Source organism: Lycorma delicatula, chromosome 1, assembly GCF_047948215.1.
Source record: "Lycorma delicatula isolate Av1 chromosome 1, ASM4794821v1, whole genome shotgun sequence".
In the NCBI taxonomy this organism is placed as follows: Eukaryota; Metazoa; Arthropoda; class Insecta; order Hemiptera; family Fulgoridae; genus Lycorma; species Lycorma delicatula.
The window spans coordinates 106,401,929-106,421,937 of NC_134455.1; the positions used below are offsets into that span (position 1 = coordinate 106,401,929).

At 29.8% G+C, this 20,009-nt stretch overlaps 1 protein-coding gene across 4 annotated transcripts in view; it reads right to left on the reverse strand.

The window, feature by feature from the left end:
• Positions 1 to 20,009, reverse strand: part of scramb1 (phospholipid scramblase 1) — a 128,432-nt gene that overhangs the window by 42,438 nt on the left and 65,985 nt on the right. For 3 of the 4 annotated variants that reach the window (XM_075358814.1, XM_075358809.1, XM_075358804.1), the window contains one exon: positions 6,059 to 6,169. In XM_075358814.1, the coding sequence (XP_075214929.1) occupies positions 6,059 to 6,169 (111 nt within the window). Of the gene's footprint in view, positions 1 to 6,058; positions 6,170 to 15,346; positions 15,610 to 20,009 lie in introns of those variants that run through there. The other variant, XM_075358823.1, reaches the window with a different exon arrangement.

The following is a 20,009-nucleotide window of genomic DNA, read 5'->3' on the forward strand; positions in this document are numbered from 1 at the left end:
TTTCTTATTAATTCAACTGATTAATGACAAGCAAAATTTAAACAAATATTTGCAATACATTCATCAGTATAAATACAATTACCTCCTGTAATATGCTTCACTTCAAATTCAACGCAAGTTCAAAAAAGTATTCATAACTTCTAGAAACATTTACTTTTTTCTACAATTTTTCTTAAATTTTAGTACTGTTTTCATCTTTTTTTAAAGTTTTATTTCTTTTTTATTTAATAATTTTTAATATTCTGCTGCATTAATTCAATTTGCAATTATAAATAAATTATGGATAAAACAACCAAAAATCCTGCCAGTGTAAAAAAAATCTAATGACTTAAAAATGTAAGAATAAGACTTGTAAGAATCTATGACTTAAAAAAATAATGGAAGAAGTAATGTTGTAAGTGAATAAGTTCATGTAGCTCAATAAGTAACTAAATAATCAAAAATCTATACATTAAAAAGGTCAAAAAGCTTAGCAGAAATGCAAAGGTAAATATCTCTTTTGTGTGAAAGTGAAACACTAATCATTAACATATGTTTATTTGTTATAATGCTGCTTAAGAAAATTGTACTTCAAATTAACAGCAATGGGATAAATACTGATGTATTTATGTTGCTGTTTGGTAATACTTCTTAAATCACTACTAATATTGTTAATATGTATTTTTCCATTAATAGAAATGGACTGTATTAATTTAAAAATTTGAAATATTATTGGAAAAATGTGATCAGTGTTGGCCCACGATAGACCCAGTACTGAATCAATTCTGGCATATTACAAAATCTTTAAGAAGTTAATGGGAAGATTTTCTTTCAAATGTTTTCAAAATATTACCAATACTTGCTCAATACTGGGCCAGTACCTTTTCAAAACATTATCAAACTATTACAGGACTGCACTCTTTCAATTAAAAATAAAATCATAAAAATATGGCAAGTCATATTTAAATAACTGGTGAACAAATGTCATAAATTGAAAACCTCATCCTTTTTGAAATTTATTAAAATGTAATCACATTCTAATACTAATTTTAAAAGGAAGTATTTAAAAAATATAAATATGTAAAAAAACAAATTACTATAATTCAGTAGCTAAATAAATAATACAAAGTATAAATATTAAGTGACTTTGAACTCAGTTACAAAATATTATACTTATAATTCCAATAGGATAATTCCACTGAGATAAAACTTAACATGTAAATATAACAATTATATAATATATACAATAATATAAATACTTAAAAACAGATAAAATGTTACTCAATACAGTTCAATGTTCTACAATTATATATTTATAATTCTATAATTTACAAACTGATAGTTCCACTAATAAATCAATAATGTATTGATCTTTTAAATAATCAAACTGAAACGAGTCAGATAAAAATTAAACATGAAAATGAGTCCCATAGAATAAAATCATGAATAATTAATTTTATTTACAAAAAAAGTTATATTCATAAGTTAATTGTACAAGACTTGTTTGTATCTTCTATATGTATTTAAATTAAGATTTTAGTAATCAGTACTTATAATGGTACTTTATTTTTTCTTTCTCTTCAAACTTAAATCATACAAAAATATTACCCAAGATGAATTTTCCAAAAATTATTTTTTAAATACGCCATATTTTTAATAGATGTGCTTTACAATATTCAAATACAGTAAAAACTTTTTAAAGTAGCCACTAACTAAAGCAGAGAAACTTCTAATTCAAATTACAAGATGTACATAATACTTAATAAATTGGAAACCTTTCTAATGTAGAAGCAAAAAGAGGCTGCCATTTATGAGCAATAATTTAGTCAGTATATCTCATTATCTTTCGGACTGGGGCTCTATAAGGTTTAAAAAAGAAATAATTGGAGATCCACTTTATAATTATACACTAGATGACTTCCTATAATGTAAGATAGAAATTAAATTTTATTTGTATTTTTGGTGATATTTATAATAGAAGTAAATGTTAAATGCGTTATTTGTGATATAACATGACTTTGTGACATTTACACATGTTAAGGTCTCCTTGCCTAGGACACTTTAGCTTACCCGCACACAAGAGCAGGGAAGTCAGAGTGCTTCCAATGATGGCACAGGAGGATCCTGATGGTATGAGAGGGCGTGTTGAGGGAAAGGGCATATGAAATGCATGCTTGGAACCTAGTAGGTTAGGGCCAGGTCCTGAGGAGGGGCATCTCTGCTAACCAGATGCGGAAGTCGGGTTGTTCCTATGATCCAGGGGAGACCCCAATGAGGGCCTCTGAGGGAGCCAATCTGCTGCCACAATACTCCAGAGCAACTGAGGTAATGCTTTAAGGCTGTACCGATCGCTCTGAGTGACCAAAAAAGAAAATAAAGTACTTCAGCTATTTTCCAAGCACTTTATTAATTATATTTAATGATTGCAACTGTTTTTAATGTTATATGCCACTACTTTGTAACAACGAGGAAAATCAGAACCTTAAAGTCTAGTTCAGTGGAAAATATGTCAAAAGCGAACAAGCAGAGCTCACACAGGTAGATTTAGTGTCCGAGAGAGAATCAGAAATTCTCAAAAAGGAAGTGTGGAAAGCAATAAAGAAATTGAAAAACAAGTTACCAGGTCTCGATAGTGTCATGCAGAAATGACCAAAATAATGGAAGAATTGGGTGTTACAACTGTGCACCAGATCTGTAAATACATATGGTTAACTGGCAAATGGCCTGATGAGTGTGCAACCTTAATGTTCATACTCTACATAAAAAAAAGCTACAGCAAAAAATTATAGAACTATTTTTCTGATTTCACAGGTAAGTAAAATTTTGTTGTATCTACTCCATGAACATCTACGATAAATCTGGAGCAAGAAATTCCTATAGAATAAGATGGATTTGTCAAAGGAAATAATATGCATGAGAAAAAATCCTAAATATTAGGTAGGTAATAGAGAAAGTCAAAGAATTCAACAATCCTCTTGTTAACATGGTTCCTAGATAATCACAAGGCCGACTCGGTCAGATGGAAAGATCTGTGATAAGTATTAAAGGGGTATTAAATGGGTGTTCTTGACCATCTTGTTAAGCTATATATAAACAGTAATAAATACCTATATGTAAAAACAGTGCAGTGATTAGACTGCAGAAGGAAACAAAACAGCCCTTTTATCTGTCAAGAGGAGTATGACAGGGATGTATTCTATCTCTGATCTTATTCAACATTTACGATAAATATATCATGTAGAAGAGTTGTAAAATTGGCACAGTGGTGTATGAATGGGAGGTTGTAACCAACTTAAGGTTTGCTCACAATACGACCCTGTTCGCAGGCTCTGCAGTTGAACTACAACCGAGTTCAGCAAGAAAGTGAGGCACTGATGCAGAAATTTAACATCGGAAAAACAAAAGTTATGATGTTAGACAGTAATGATCTTCCAGTCAGTGATGTGATGTGATTTTTAAAAAATGGACAGTTTCGTATATTAGGATTCACAATAGGAAAAGACGGGGTTTGTCGGCTGAAATACAAAAATGAAATCTTGGCAAAGGAGGCATTTACGAAGTTGGCAGCTATTTGCAAGAATAAGGTAATCGCAGGGAAAATAAAGCTGAGACTGCTTCAGATACTAGTTTGGAGCAAACTAGTACCAATGTACTAGTAGTCACTTACAGCACTGAAACCTGGACGATCAAGGTAGAAGACAGGAGAGAATTAATGCATTCGAAATGTGGGTGTACAAAAAAAGTCCCATGCACATGAACTGAAAAGAGGATGAATAACTCGATTATGAACATGTTGGGTATACAGAGAAGATTGTCCACAATATATTTCAAGCACATCTCAGCTTTTTTGGCCAAATAATCCATAGGCCTGTCAAAAATCTTGAGAAACTAGTCATGCACAGAAAAATCGAGGGCAGCAGGTCACATAGAAGACCACTGAAAATATGTCTGGCAAATTGAAGATACGTAAGGCACATTGATTCGAATGGCAGAGGACGATGAGGTATGGCAAGAAATTTCAACAAGACTGAATCAGGTCAGACATGAGGAAGGATCACTGATGAGGATTACAATAAATTAATTCTTGACACTTACTTCATGAGCTACGAAAATGTCCAATGAATGTAAGCAAATGGCTGAGTATTTTCTGTATAAAAGAAACACATACCCACTAAAACTGCATATACATTATTTTCAAAGCTTACAATAAACCATAGATAAATAATGCTTGTAAGAAAATTACGCTAGGTTATCACCTGTCTCACCATTAACACTATTAAGTTATCTTTTATTATTAAGCAACATATACTATGGTTTCCATGAATTTTCTTTTACTTTCTAAATAAGCCATGCGGGTACTTCACAATGTCATTCATCACTTGTAATAAATATTTTACAAGAACTAATAATAACATCTAGTTACTGTTCTTACAGTACTACTTATACTTCTGTGCTGTTCTTACAGCACAGAAGTACAGGAGTAAGACTTCGTGTAAGTTTTGCTTAAGTTTTTATTAGGTATTATTTTCACTATTATTACTGATTGCTGACAGTTTGGCAGCTTCAAATAATGGGCAGGCAGGAGTAGGTTTCGTAATGAACAAGAAGATAGGGAAGAGAGTAGAGTATTTCAAAATGCATAGCAATAGAATCATTGTAATAAGGATTCAATCAAAACCTACAAGCACCCATGATGATGATGAGGTAGAGTGTGTATACGAAGAAATTGACAAAGCAAGTAGAGATGAAAATTTAATAATAGTTGGAAATTGGAATGCAAGCATTGGAAAAGGCAAGGAAGGAAATACAGTGTGTGAATACGGCCTGGGCAAAAGGAATGAAAGACGGGACCGACTTATAGAGTTTTGTACAAAGTATAATTTAGTAATTGCCAACACCCAGTTTAAAAATCATAATAGAATACTACACACAACGAAAAAACCAGGCAATACTGCAAGCTATCAGATAGATTATATCATGGTTAAGCAAAGACTTAGAAATCAACTCGTCGACTGCAAAACTCACTCTGGAGCAGATATTGATAGCGACCATAATTTAGTGATAATGAAATGTAGATTGAGGTTTAAAAACCTGAAGAAAAGGTGTCAGATGAATCGGTGGAATTTAGAGAAGCTTGATTAAGAGGAGGTAAAGAAGATTTTTTGAGGACATCACAAGAGGTCTGAGTAAAAAAAATAAGGTAGAAAATGTAAAAGAAGAATGGGAAAATGTTAAAAAGGAAATTCTTAAATCAGCAGAAGCGAACTTAGGTGGCACAAAGAGAACTGGTAGAAAACCTTGGATTTTGGATGATATATTGCAGCTGATGGATGAATGTAGAAAATATAAGAATGCTAGTGATGAAGAAAGTAAAAGGAACTATCAACAATTAAGAAATACTATAAACAGGAAATGGAAACTAGCAAAAGTAGAGTGGATTAAAGAAAAGTGTTCAGAAGTGGAAAGAGAAATGAACATTGGTAAAATAGACGGAGCATACAGGAAAGTTAAGGAAAATTTTGGGGTACATAAATTAAAATCTAATAATGTGTTAAACAAAGATGATACACTGATTTATAATATGAAAGGCAAAGTCGATAGGTGGGTGGAATATATTGAAGAGTTATACGGAGGGAAATGAATTAGAAAATGGTGTTATAGAGGATGAAGCGGAAGTCGAAGAGGATGAAAGGGGAGAAACAATACTGAGATCTGAATTTAAGAGAGCACTAAAAGATTTGAATGGCAGAAAGGTTCCTGGAATAGACAGAATAAATATCAATCAACTGTAATTATACTTATAAAATCATTAGTATCAATATTACCTGAAAATGTGTGTGAAAAACAATTGATCATTAGTCATTTAACCAAATATTTTAATAAACATTTCTAATGGGGTCAAGGTTTCATATAACACTTAATGATATTAATGCTAAGGTTGAACAAGCCTGCTATGGTTCGTTGAACCTTAACAGTAATATCATTAAATGTTCTAAAAATTAATATAACTCCCTTCTTAATTTTCAACACAACGGAATAAAAGAAAAATTACACTAAAAATAATTTTTTTAAATTTTACCTTCCAAAAGTTCAACTTTCTGATGTACCAACAACTGGTCAATGCTAGTAAGGTATTCCAAACCTGGCGGACAATTCACTGGAATACCTTTCGGAATACTCATCCAACCATCTGTAACAAACACATTATTCTTAAGACTATATATTTAACGTAAATAAAAGAAAAATCAAAACATATGTCTTTCATAATGGTTCTCAATATACTCATATTTCAGGTGTGATAATCAAAATATTTTCCCAACATACTGTAACATATTCTATTTTAATATATATTAACTGAATACATTAACAACTCCAAAAAAAATTTATAACAAAACTAGAGAAAAGAATTTATATATAGATATGTATATATAATTACTATTTTAAAAAGACAAACTCAAATCAGAGCAAAGATTCGTAACAGATGTATAAACAAGAATACAAAAATACACATGCACAGCCTAAAAGATAAAAAAAGCCTAAAGTTCAACTGTAAACAGAAAAAAATAAATCAGAAGGAGTGTAAAAAAATGAAGCTGAATAAAGCAAAAAAATAATTCTGTATAAAATCCTAAAATAAATTTCATACATTTAAAACCTAAAAAATATAATAATCTATCACTGAGTACCTGATTCAGTTACGCCAATGGAAGCTGTTAGAATTTTAAATAGAATTTTAGCTACTGGCAATTTCTGTTTCCTCTTTCTTTTCCTATCCTCATACATTTCTTTTGACATGATCTCTTGGAAATCTATTTTAATTTTTGGGTCATGTTGTTCTTTATCAGAGGGCAGTAACCAGGGTCAATGTTGCTGTGACCCCAGTTTTTTCTGTTTATTCAGAGTAAATATCCTCCTGATTATTAGCAAATAACCTACTGACAAATACCTTTATCATGAACAAATTTATTGACCACTTCCTAGGAAACAGAAATATATTGAAACTATTGTAATAAAGAAATAAACTATTGGGTGCTAATGACACAAGTTTTACAAGAAAAATATTATGATTGTATTATCTATTTATCTACGTTTTTAAAAAAAAATACAGAAACAAAGAAAAGCTAAATATCCTGAATAACTTATTGTTTAATAAAATCTTGTGAGATTAAAAATAACTTGTACAGAAAATATTACCAATTTCAACCTGAAAAATGCATATAAGTAATACACAAACTGAACATTTTAATATACAAGGCCAAAGAGTCATAAGATCTATTTCCAGTCTGCAAGGTGATAGTAAAATAATATAAAATATGTGAATAATAAAATAGTTAAGAAAACTAAGAACGAAAACTTAATAAATAATATAGTGATTGATGGCATTACTATTGAATCTAAGCAGGAAATTGCAAATCAGTTTAATGAATTCTTCAGCAAAATCGGAATAAACTTGACAAAATCAGATAAACAGCAATATATTGATAATATTAAAACAGTCTCAGACTCAATCTTTCTGAATCTAATGAATGGAAATGAATGTGCAATATCATTAACAAAAAAGTGGATGTTGATGGAATAGACAAAAATATACTAAAAAAATTAATAAATTTATATATCTACCAGTTATTACATGTAATAAATTTTTGCATCATCAATGCTACCACTTTTCTATGCAATTCAAAATGGCAGAAGTAATTCTTATCTTCAAATTGGGAAATGAAAGTGATGTTTCAAATTACACTGATAAACATAATTTTTGTTTCTTAACATGTGATACATGATTTTAATCTGTTTTTTTGATGCTGAAAACAAATATGAACTCAGAATCTTTAAAAAATGAACCATTTTGAAATATTTTTTAATTTTAATTAAAGGATTTTTTTCATTGTATAGTTAGCATTTTAAGCTCCTATATTATATTTTGTTAGCTCATTTTTTATTGTTTAACTTTGTTAACATAATTTGTAAGCTATAAATAAACAATACTAGATAAAGAATTAAATCATATCATAGTCACATATTATGACATCATATCTAATATTGAAGAGTGAGCCTTCATGAACAAGATTAATCATGTCTGTGCAGGTAAAAACATGTAGCTGAAAACACAGCTGTGTTGTTTGTATTAAGGACTGGATTTAGGAATGAATTAATCTTGTTGTCTTAAGTTTTGTTAACAGTATAGTGTCATAACGCTTCGAAATTATGTAAATGATGTGGAGGCTTTTTGTTATGTATGTAGTGAGTTTACTGTAAAATCGAATAGAAAAAACATTACGCCTTTAATTAAAAAAGCATATCATTTGAACTTTCAGTATAAAATTGGTGATCAGGTTAAGACGTGGGCTCCTCATACAGTATGCAATAATTGTTCTGTATATTTAAGAGGTTGGCTGAAAGGTATATAGAAGAAGGCTTTGCCATTTGGTGTACCTATGGCTCGGCTAAACCAAAGGATCATGTAATCGATTGTTATTTTTGTTTAACAAGTGTTTCTGGAATTTCTAAAAAATTTAAACATACTGTAAAATATCCTTCATTGCAATCTGCAATCAAGCCTGTACCTCACAGTGAAATTATTCCAGTTCCTGAGCCACCTGTGAAAGTATGTTTAAAGCAGTGATGAAGAATCAGGCAGTACTGCAGACAACAATGATTTTGATTTTGAATTCTTCCAATATATATCACAATTATCTTCCAATATATCACAAGATGAATTAAAAGACTTGGTTAGGGATTTAAATTTATCAAAAAATCAAGCTGAACTGTTATGAAGACTGCAAGGTTGGAATTTACTTCAAAAAATACAAAAATTTCAGGCTTTTGAAGCAAACAAAAAGAACTTTCTCAGTGCTTTATTGATGAAAATAATTTGGTTTATTGCACAAATGATGAGCTTATGTTGCACTTAGGACAAGTTCATAAACCTGAGGACTGGCACCTTTTCATAGATGCATCCAAGTATAGTTTAAAAGTGGTTCTACTACAAACAACAGCAAGAAATATCCTTCGATACCAATCGCTTATGGTATTAATTTTTAAAGAAACATATGATGTGATGAAAGACGTTCTTGAAAAAATAAATTATAAAAAACATAGCTGCAACATATGTGGTGATTTGAAAGTTATAGCTATTTTGTTATACATATAGTTACGCTACACTAAGAAGAAAAGAAGGCTACCATTCGCAAAGAAAACACATATCTTTGCGAATGGGACAGCCGAACTAGCGATAAAAATTATGTTACAAAAGAGTGGAAGAAACGAAACAACTTAACTCCAAATGGGAAAAATATTATTCATGAGCCCTTAGTTGAACCCCAAAAAATGATTTTACCCCCTCTCCATATCAAGCTAGGCCTAATGAAAAATTTTGTATAAGCAATGAAGGATAGTCCTGGATTTTTGTATATCAGGCAGAAATTTCTGAATGTAAGTGAAAGAAAAATTAAAGAAGGAATATTTGTTGGTCCTCAAATAAGAGAGTTGGTCAAAGATGATGTATTTAACTCGATGTTAAATAATGTAGAAAGTTGGCTTGACTTCATTTAATGAAGTTTGTAAAACTTTTCTTGGCAAATAATAATCCGACAATTACTACAATATTGTTAATCAACTTCTTACTTCATACAGAGCTATGGGATGTAATATGTCTGAAAATTCATTTCCTCCACCCACATCTGGATGTTTTCCCGGACAAGCTCGGAGACGTACGTGACGAACATGGTGAACGTTTCCACCAACACAATTCGGTGACGGAAAGCCACTATAAAGGGAAATGGAATACTAACGTGCTAGTCAATTACAGTTGGACATTAATTCAGGATGTGTCTGAGGGTATTTATAAAAGAAAAGCATCGGCAAAATCATTTTAACACAGGTATGGCCATGTAAAATTATAAATTTTACAGATTTTAACTATATTTTCCCTTAATTTTTTTTTGTAGCGTAATTTATTTAAAAGCAAGGGTAACAGAAAAATTTTATTTAAAGATCTGTAATCTACGCAAATGAGCAATTCAAGAAATGGTATCACACTTAAGAGAAGCATTACATTTTTTTTTGTCTATCAGTGTTATTGTCCTGTTGCACTGGTTTCAAACTTCTAAATTTTTTGAAAAAATAATTTTTACCAGATAAGTTGAATTCTTTGTGTAACAAAAAGTAATATTGTTAAGCCAGTATGGTTTCAAAAAAGCTGTGCATTCTTATGAAGCTTTGGCATATTTAACAGAAAAAGTTTATGATATTTTAAATGTTAGTATTCCCATCATTTCTTCTTTCTCTGATCTTACCAAAGCCTTTGATGTCGCAAATCATAAAATTTTACTAAAGAAAATATAAAAATATGGAATACAAGATATAGCACAAAAAGTATTGCAACATTATCTAAGTGAGAGAGCAAAACTAAAAGAATAAATAAAACAAAATGTGATATCAAAAATGTAAACATAGGTGTTCCTCCAGTAACAATACTAGAACCATTTCTGTTTCTAATAGATGTGAATGACAACTCTGAAATTGTGTCTGAAGAACATTTTTGCTTAAGCTGATGATACAGTAGTATTAAGCTCAGAAAAAACCTGTCAAGAGACTTTTGGAAAAATGATTACGTATGTTGCTCTTGTAAATGAACGGTTAACTGAAAATCAATTAACAATAAATTTTGAAAAAGTCTTTATAGCTTATTCAAACTATTCTACTTCAAATTACACAAACTTTTCTGTAGAAATTCAAGATCATTAAACAAAAGTTCAACATACCAAATATCCTGGAATAACTGTACAGTCACATTTAAAATGTAATGAACATATAGAAAACTTAATCAAGAAGAATATTTGTTGTTGATTTTTGCAGGGTTTTCAAGGCTTTTGAACTCAGAAACACTAATTCTCTTATACAATGGAGTATTTAATAGTGTAGCAAGCTATAGTATATATATATTAGCTTTGGGATCAGCACATGATAATACATTAAAAACTTGCTATCAAAAGTTCAAAACAGAATTTTGAAAAAAATAACAAATGGAAGAAATACTATTAAAGAATCTCTGTCAATTAAACAAACCTACAATGTTACAGCATTAAGCTTTCACTATGAAAAGCTCAAAAAAATAAATTTCTGACATCAAATAGCACTAGTTGTTGAAACAAATCTCTGAACTTGTCAAATATTAGACTGAACATTGGAAAAAAATTCATGTTATATTGCTAAACTACAATTCAATAGATTGCCCAATATATACAAAGCATTATCAGTCAAATCCACATTACTGAAGAATAAAATAAAAAAAACTGGGTTTTAATGTAATAAGTCGAAAATTATGCACTTTAAGCAAATAATAGAAAAAAAAAAGGTACTTTGTAATTAGAAATAAATATACAAAATACGCATGAATATACGAGGTGCATCAATAAAGTAATGAGACTGATTTTTCTTTGCAGATGTGGCAACCCTGCAGCTTGCGTAGGCACACCATCTTTGACCTTGGTCTATAAGCTACTTCTAGTCCAAGCAGCACATTGATGCAACTGCTCAGTCGTGAGTTGTGCTGTAATAAGTAAACACGTGTTTGTGTCTCTAGTCACAGAAATGAAACCACAAAATATTGTGCAACGGTATGCCATTTCTTTTTCCATTAAATTGGTGAAAACGCGACGACAACTTATGGTAAGCTTCAGAAGGCTTTTGGAGAGGAGGTTACGTCAAGAGCTCAAGTTTTTCGGTGGCATAAAATTTTTAGTGAAGGCAGAACGAATGTTGAAGATGAAGACCGTAGTGGACGACCATCAACCTTACGGACAGATGTCAACTTGACCAGGGTGCATGAAATCGTACGATCTGATCGAAGATTATCCATGAAAATGATTGCAGAAGAACTCAACATCAATCGAGAAACGGTTCGTCTAATATTAACTGAAGATCTTGGTATGAGAAAGATTTGTGCAAAAATGGTCCCGAAAAATCTCACACAACAACAGCGAGAAACACGGAAAAATGTGGCAGCCGATCTGTTAGTGCAAACGGAAATCAATCCAGATTTGTTGAGCCGTGTTATCACTGGTGATGAAGGTTGGTTTTTCAATACGATCCAGAGACAAAACACCAAAGTTCGCAATGGTGCTCTAAGGGATCATCCAGACCAAAAAAGCTTGCATGTCAAAGTGAAAAGTGAAATGCATGCTTGTGTGCTTCTTCGATTCCAAGGGAACTGTTCATAAAGAGTGGGTGCCTCCTGGACAAACAGTTAACCAATATTTCTACAAAGAGATTTTAGAAAGACTTTGTAAACGAGTTCTTCGTGTCCGTGCCAACATTGCTAATAATTGGATTCTGCATCACGATAATGCGCCATCCCATACTGCTCGGTCAGTACAGCAATTTTTAACCTCAAAACAAATTTCAGTACTACCACAGCCACCTTATTCACCAGATATCACTCCGTGCGACTTTTTTCTATTTCCAAGAGTCAAAATGGCGGTCAAGGGACACCATTTTCAAACAACACAAGATGTCCAAAAAGCTGTGATGAGGGTCTTGGAGGATATTACAGAAGATGAGTTCCAGAAATGTTACCATCAATGGCAGAAGTGCTGGAATAAGTGTGTGCAATCAGAGGGGAACTACTTTGAAGGAGACAACACTAAACATGACTAAAATGGTAAGCAACATTTTTTTTCACATCAGTCTCATTACTTTGTTGTTGCACGTCGTATATATATATATATATATATATATATATATATGTAGATATACATACTTTTTTTGTAAATTTTATATCTAGGTCTGCACACACAGGGTCTAACCCTCAGCAGAACTGAATCTCTATTTCATAATAATCTCCTTATTACATAATACATTGAATACATGAAGAGATTGAATTGAATCTAATTATTACTCTAGAGAGATCCAATACAGGAGATAAAGCTCCAGTTTCTGTATTGGCCATAATACTGCTACTAGTCTTTACTCAAGCAATATCTTACTTCCTTTACAGACAGATTATATATAGACCTCTCAATCTGTAACCAGATACACACCACAGATTTGCCGCAGAAAGAACACTGGAATGGAGGAGCCAATACCTACGGGATTTTCAATATGTGCAGAACACGTGACTTGACTGACTTGAAAAAAAAGTCTAGGATTCAGAAAAGTGAAAGACACTTTAATATCAAACCTGGTATTTAAACTAAAAGAACTAAGAACCGTTGAATTATCAAATGATAAAGTACAGCGGATACATCTTGGAACTTGCAAAATTTTAATAATTTTTAAAATTCTGGGGCTATGATAGATATTACTTAATAAATATTATGTTATTACTTAATTAACGTGAAGATTATTCAGAAGATAAATTTTTTAATTGAATGGAATGCTACAATTCCTACAAGCACTAGAAGTGTTGCATCTTTGTTATACAATCTAAGACATGTATTTTTTTGATTTTCAATGGTTTGAAAAGATTCTCAAGGAGATAGTACATACAAATAATAAAATTAAAAACAAATATTTTCAACTGAATTTGTATTTTAAAAGCCCAGATGTTTGAAAGAAATATTACAGATACTTTTCAATACAAATGTGCAGTAAGGTATAATAAATCTGATTTTTAAACTAGGAAATTTATTTACAAAAAAAATAAAAACAAAAATAAGAGAAAAATACATTAAAATGAAAATTTTACTCACGGCAAGCAAAACATAAAAAAAATAAATATAAATTACACAAATACTAAAAAAAAAATATAAATAGCAAATCATCATAATTCGTTAAAAACAATGATAAATGACATTACATATATCTACAAAAATTTTTTGTTATTAAAATAAATTGTAGGCAAAAACAGATAAAAAGTGTCATAATTATAACTACCATAGATAATTAGTGAAACAAATTCCCAAGCAGCAAAAGTTTATCATAAAAAGTATTCTATGTAACATCTTAAAAAAACACAAATCATGGTATTACACATGTATTTGTGTAAATGGAGAGGGAAAGAATAGCAAGAAATGCGCCATTCAGGGTAAATGATACAGAGTAGTTATCTTAAACTAATCTTTTGTGAATAATAAAAACTTTTACTTCCCCATTAACCTTCAACTTTAAATAAATACACCAAATATTTTGGCACATCTCTCTTTCATGCTTTATATGTGTGTATATGTGTAATTTTTTAAAAAATCATAAATCATTCCAATTCTATTGTCATATAATCTTAAAATGCATTAATAATTGTAAGTCATTAGTCACTAATGTCAACACCATTTCAATATTCTGCCTAATTAACATCTTATTTTTCTTAGGTACATTTGTTAACAATTAAAAATAATATTAAAAAATTTTTTTTTGCAAAATTGCACCCCCACCCCAAAAAATGCTGTAAATAAACTAATGACTAAGTGGATGTACTGCGTCAATAGTACCTCTTCTCACCACAAGGAGTGCTAGAGTAGCACTGACATACAGCCATTGTAGTCATCTGCTATGTTGTAACGTCAGGTGAGCAGTAAAATTAAATAAATTAATAATATATAGTGTAAAAAAGTATTTATAGTGGCTGCTAGTACTGCCAAAACTGCACAAATGACATATGGTATGCGTGCGTGCTTTAGTTAGAATCACTGAATTAAATAAACAAAAAAATAATATAATTACATAAAATGATTAATATTTTTAATTAAATTGTGTGTGCTAGCCGTGCATCAGAAAAAAGCCATGCCACAGGAAAGTCCTAAAACTGTGTTGTCAGCATTTTTAATGAAAACCAGAAGACAGTTATCATCACTCTATAGTAAAACAGGAACCACAATTAATAATGAACAGAAAGAAGGAAATTTACCTATCCAATGAATGAATTTAATTTGTCATCAGGCAATACTACAAAAATATTTAGTAATAAATTTATCTTGTGAAAGAAGATATAGTGGAATTGAAAGATACCTAATGAAAATACTTAAAAATGAAACAGATAAAATAAAAATAGGAACAATAAATGGAATAAAAAATAACATAAATAATAAAATTATTTAAAATAATTCAAAATGGCCTTGCACTAACTATGCTATTAGATAATCATTTTATTAATGAAAATAATTTTTTTAATTTAAAAAACTAATTTTTTATGAAGAAGTTTTATTTCAGCCATTTTAAATTAATTGTTTATACATACTGTTATAATATATAGCTAATACTTTCACTTATCTTTATCTAATTTTAACATCAAAGCAACATATAATGCTTGAAAGTAAGATTGCAACATTATAAACAATATTTTATTTGATAATGAAGTAGGCTGTACTTCACAGATGTGTTTTCTTACAGAAGTGTTCATTACCTAAGAGACATTAATAAAATAAATACTCACCTTTGCTCTTCTTCAGTAAGAAATCGTTTATAATGCTTTTTTGCTTTAGATTTCCATAAATAATCTCTTAATTCTTTTAAAATTAAAATAAATTGATGATGATGACTGTAAACTGGACCAAAAACTGTTTTGACACGATCTCTCCATGATACAAAAGTGTACGATTTTCCCATATCAAAAAGTCGTAAAAGTCTCTTAAGAATGTTAAGAATAAATAGGGTAGTTTAAAAAAAGGAAAATTTAAATAAATATATTTATATATATATGTTAAATAACAAATGCATCACATTATAACTCTGATAATAAAAAAGTATAAAGATTAAAAATATTATGGAATTTTGGTGAATAAAAATCTTTATTCAGTATAAATAAAAAAACACACACAAACTATAATGTAAGCAGTAGGCCAGTTAACTGCAGCAACACAACAGAGGAACACACAATTATTACAATCAACTGTCAGGAGAGAGCTAAGTTAAGATAGTAAAGTGGGTGTAATAGCAGGCCTACTCTAAAGTGAAACTGCCTTCAGCTGATACTTTGACTCTTATCATATGAACAGTTTATCAACTAAATATAAAACTAATTACCATTACAATATTGTACAAATTAATATGACATTTATTATTTTAATTATCAACAGCTAAAGATAACCTAAACTGCCTTAAAATTTATTTATTTAAAATAAATATAGAATTAACTTTTAAGATCACGTCACTAAATTTTCTCATTAAAAAAATTTTTAACATAAAATTTTTCATTTAAGAATTTTTTAAGACTCAATTTATATGTTGTAAGATTTATAATGAATTCTTCCATAATAATAATTTTTATTACTTCTAAAAAAAAAAAAACGTAAGTATTAAAATAAAGATTGCAAGAGAATAAATTTAGTAATAGAGGAAGATATTATGAAGTTATAAAAATCAATAATCTGGCAAAAAATATTAATAATTAATCAATATAATTTCATGGGATTGTTTTTAAAATGTAATTACTTTATGTTTCAAATAATTATGCTGGATACGTATCGTCATAACAATGGTCTGACCAGACCAACAACAATTATGGCTTTGAGGGTAAAATTTTTTTTTTTTTAAATTTCTCGCAAATGCCTAAATAGAATATAAGTACAACCTGCCTGTGTAATTATAATTTCCTAAGATCAGGTGTTAGGAACTGATTGATTTCTTTAACATTCCCAAAGACCTCAGATATTTTGTTCAGCTTTATCTGTTTAGTGTAACTTATAGGAATTATCATTTCTTGTTCACCTCTTGTTGAATGTACCTGCTGATTCAATTCTCTTACTGGCTAGAATTTAGTCAAGTGAATCCAGCAGCAGAATGGTGGCAAAAAGACAATAACAAGATGCAATTAACATTTAAATATAACTGGTTTGCCTTAAACTATCAATGTCTTGCACAGAAAAGCAAGCATCAATGCTCTACACCATTCAACAACTTAGTGTTAAGGAAATATTAAGATGAGAGGTCAAAATGTATTCCACCTTAAGAAATATAAAATAATAAACATGTTGCCAAAGAAAAAATTAAAACCCAAAAATCCTTCAATTAATATTTGTGTAGCCTGTCTAGAAGGTTAAGACACATGAGAAAAAAAAATTGTTACTGTTTTCAACAAAAGACCTCAGGCCACCCCCTTTAATTAAACAATAAAAATAAAAATCAGGATATTCAAATAACAGTTTTCCAGAATTCTGCTAATAGTTAACAACAGAACATTTATGGTACAAAATGTATTAATTCTGTTATCCATCTAGATGCCACGGTACTTTAAGCTTCTACATGAAGATTAATAAAAATTTTGATATTTAAACTTTATTTTTAAACAACATAATTTTACAATGAACCTCAACAATGTCACAGTTTAATAACCCTTTGCTACTCCAAGCCTTCAATTAATAAAAAGAAAGGTTTTGGCTGCGAATTTATGATGCAATCTGCAATTCCTAACTTAGATTTGAGCTTATTATTTTCTTAATACTACATCAACAAGTGACATTTAGGATTGTGTTTTCCACTCTAAAATCTTAATTCATCTTTTTTTTCATTAATGCTGCATATTACAAAGAAAATTTTAAATCATTTATTACGGCTTTCTGGAAATGGTTTCTACAACACAACCAATTACGTTTTATCATTAATACCATATAACAATCGTTTCTTTAGAATGCTATGATTAATACAACTGGAAGCTTCTATTAGGTAAAAAGTTAATTAACTTTCTTCATGAAAGTTATCTAAAATTCTTTTTTTAATTATTGTGGAAAATGTAAAAATAAGTGAGTAAAAGTTTTCTCTTAAAAAATGTATTTACTTCACATGAACATGAAGGAGATCTTCATTACATCTTAACAACTAAGTTTTCAACATACTTGACTATAGTCACTACAATTAACCATTATAATTTCTTCCTTTTAATAGTGATGTCCATGAGGAGTTGTTCTTAAAGGGATAATAGAGAATAACACATGTAAGACATATATTTGTCTTTTAATAGAATACTCTTTAATTCTTAAATTCCAGATGTCCATCATCAACATCATTATCATAATGAATGATCCACAACATAATTTTGTTGCATATTGTGGTCAATATACATACTCTCATTTCAGTTTCTGACCTCACAAAAAAACTGTTCTATTATGTGCCACCCATTTTTTATTGGGAAGAGGCCATGATTCTTTCCCATAGGAGTTCAAAGGTCTGCAGTTTAATGTCTTACAGTGATTTTTTATGATTACTATCCAATATGTGAACTAGATACTGAACAAGAATTTTTGAAAGAAGGAAAAGCTATATTATTCAAGGCAACGCTATCTGTAAACTCAACTCATTAATCTGGTTTCAGATTTCCTTTTAATGATTGATTAGTCAAGTTAGTTCATTTACATCAAAATAACCACCTAACATAAATTGACATTTTAATCAGAAAATTCTTTTTGCATTTGTAAAATTAATTTAATACAATAAATATATTTTATATTGTTACAATTCTATAAAAAGAAAGATATCTAATGAAAATAGGTGTCAACATGCAGAACATTTGTTCTCAAATTACATAATTTGTATTAGCATTATTTACATTTAGCAAGAGTTTACACGAACGTAAGATAAGCTCAATATTTATTTTTATTAAAAATTAATAATAATAGTTGAGGTTAATAGTAAATTCTATAAACTCCATACAGCACATTTTCAGCTATTTTCAGTCTAACAGGACTTGTCATAAATTTCTACTTTATTCTCATTACATTCAATTAAAAATCTCTAATTAAATTTTTTTGTCCATTTTTTTGTTAAGCACACAGACAGCTAGAAGCAATACTATTTTATATTTATTATCTACTCCATTACCAATCTTACTTGTGGCCAATCTTGCATTAGGTTTGCTTAAAACAGTCAAGAACTTTCATTTTAAGAACACTGTCTCAAGATATAAATTTGTCAACAAAAATATTTAATATTTATTTAAGGAAAAAAAATTATTTTGGTATTTATTACATTAACAAAATAACTTTTTAAAATTATTTACCAGCAACTTTTACACTAGATATAACATATCCCACTGTATCATCAAAACTAAATAAATATAGCTAGGCAATAATAATTATAAACCAATTTAAGAATATCAATACCAATTACAAGTAAACAATTTCTGTACATTCATTAATTCAAATATTAATGATATTAGCCATAGTCAAATAAAGATAAATATTAATGATTGATCTTATCATTATGTATAATCACGCTAATTTAAATAGATGCAAAATGTAAATCAGTATTAAATAATTTACAATGATAAAGTAACTTTTCCATTAAATAGCATTGATAATTTTATATGAATTGGTTCAAATGTTAATTTTTATGCAGAGAAAAAACTTTTTTGAAACTTAATATTGTTACAAGACCGGTATAACGGACCTGAGTAATGGATTTCTATCAATAAAGAAAGTAGTCGAAAATATAATAATGGGAGAAATCCAGAAAGAGGCTAAAAGAAACCTTTTTCATAAAGGTAACAGATCTGTTTAACAATAGTCTTTTGTAATACTGCCCACTGACACACATAAAGAGATGTTCTGTGAGAAGAATTATGGATCAGGGTAGGAATTTCATGGGAATGTGTGAGGGCAGACAATCATTCTCATGCTTTGAATTGGGTATGGTTCGGCAGGTAAGGAGGATAGGAGTATAAATGGTCTGGAGAAGACCAGTTGAAATCAGTAATGCAAAATCGGTCTAAGCAAGACGTTATGATGTGAGTCTGTGAGGAGGGTTATGCAAGATGTCAGTCAGCCAGAGTATTCTAGGTCAGTGTGTACCACGTTTGACGCGATTAAGGTGACGTCCTAAGTAATTCCAGTGCGGGCCTACATGAAAACAAGAAATGGTTCAGTAAGTTACTGTTAGACTATAAAAGAAAGAGTTAATGTACTAAATTTCATTCATAAATTGTTAGGGTAGTTTTATTTGGGAAAGGTATTTGCATGAAAGAACTTTATACTTGTATTATCTATTGCACTACTGTTAATACAAGACTAGTGGTAAAAAGTGTTAATACTGGTGGTCATGCTAATGTCTTTTATCAATGGGACTGAACTCTGTTTTTCATTATTTATCTACCTGTGAATAAATCC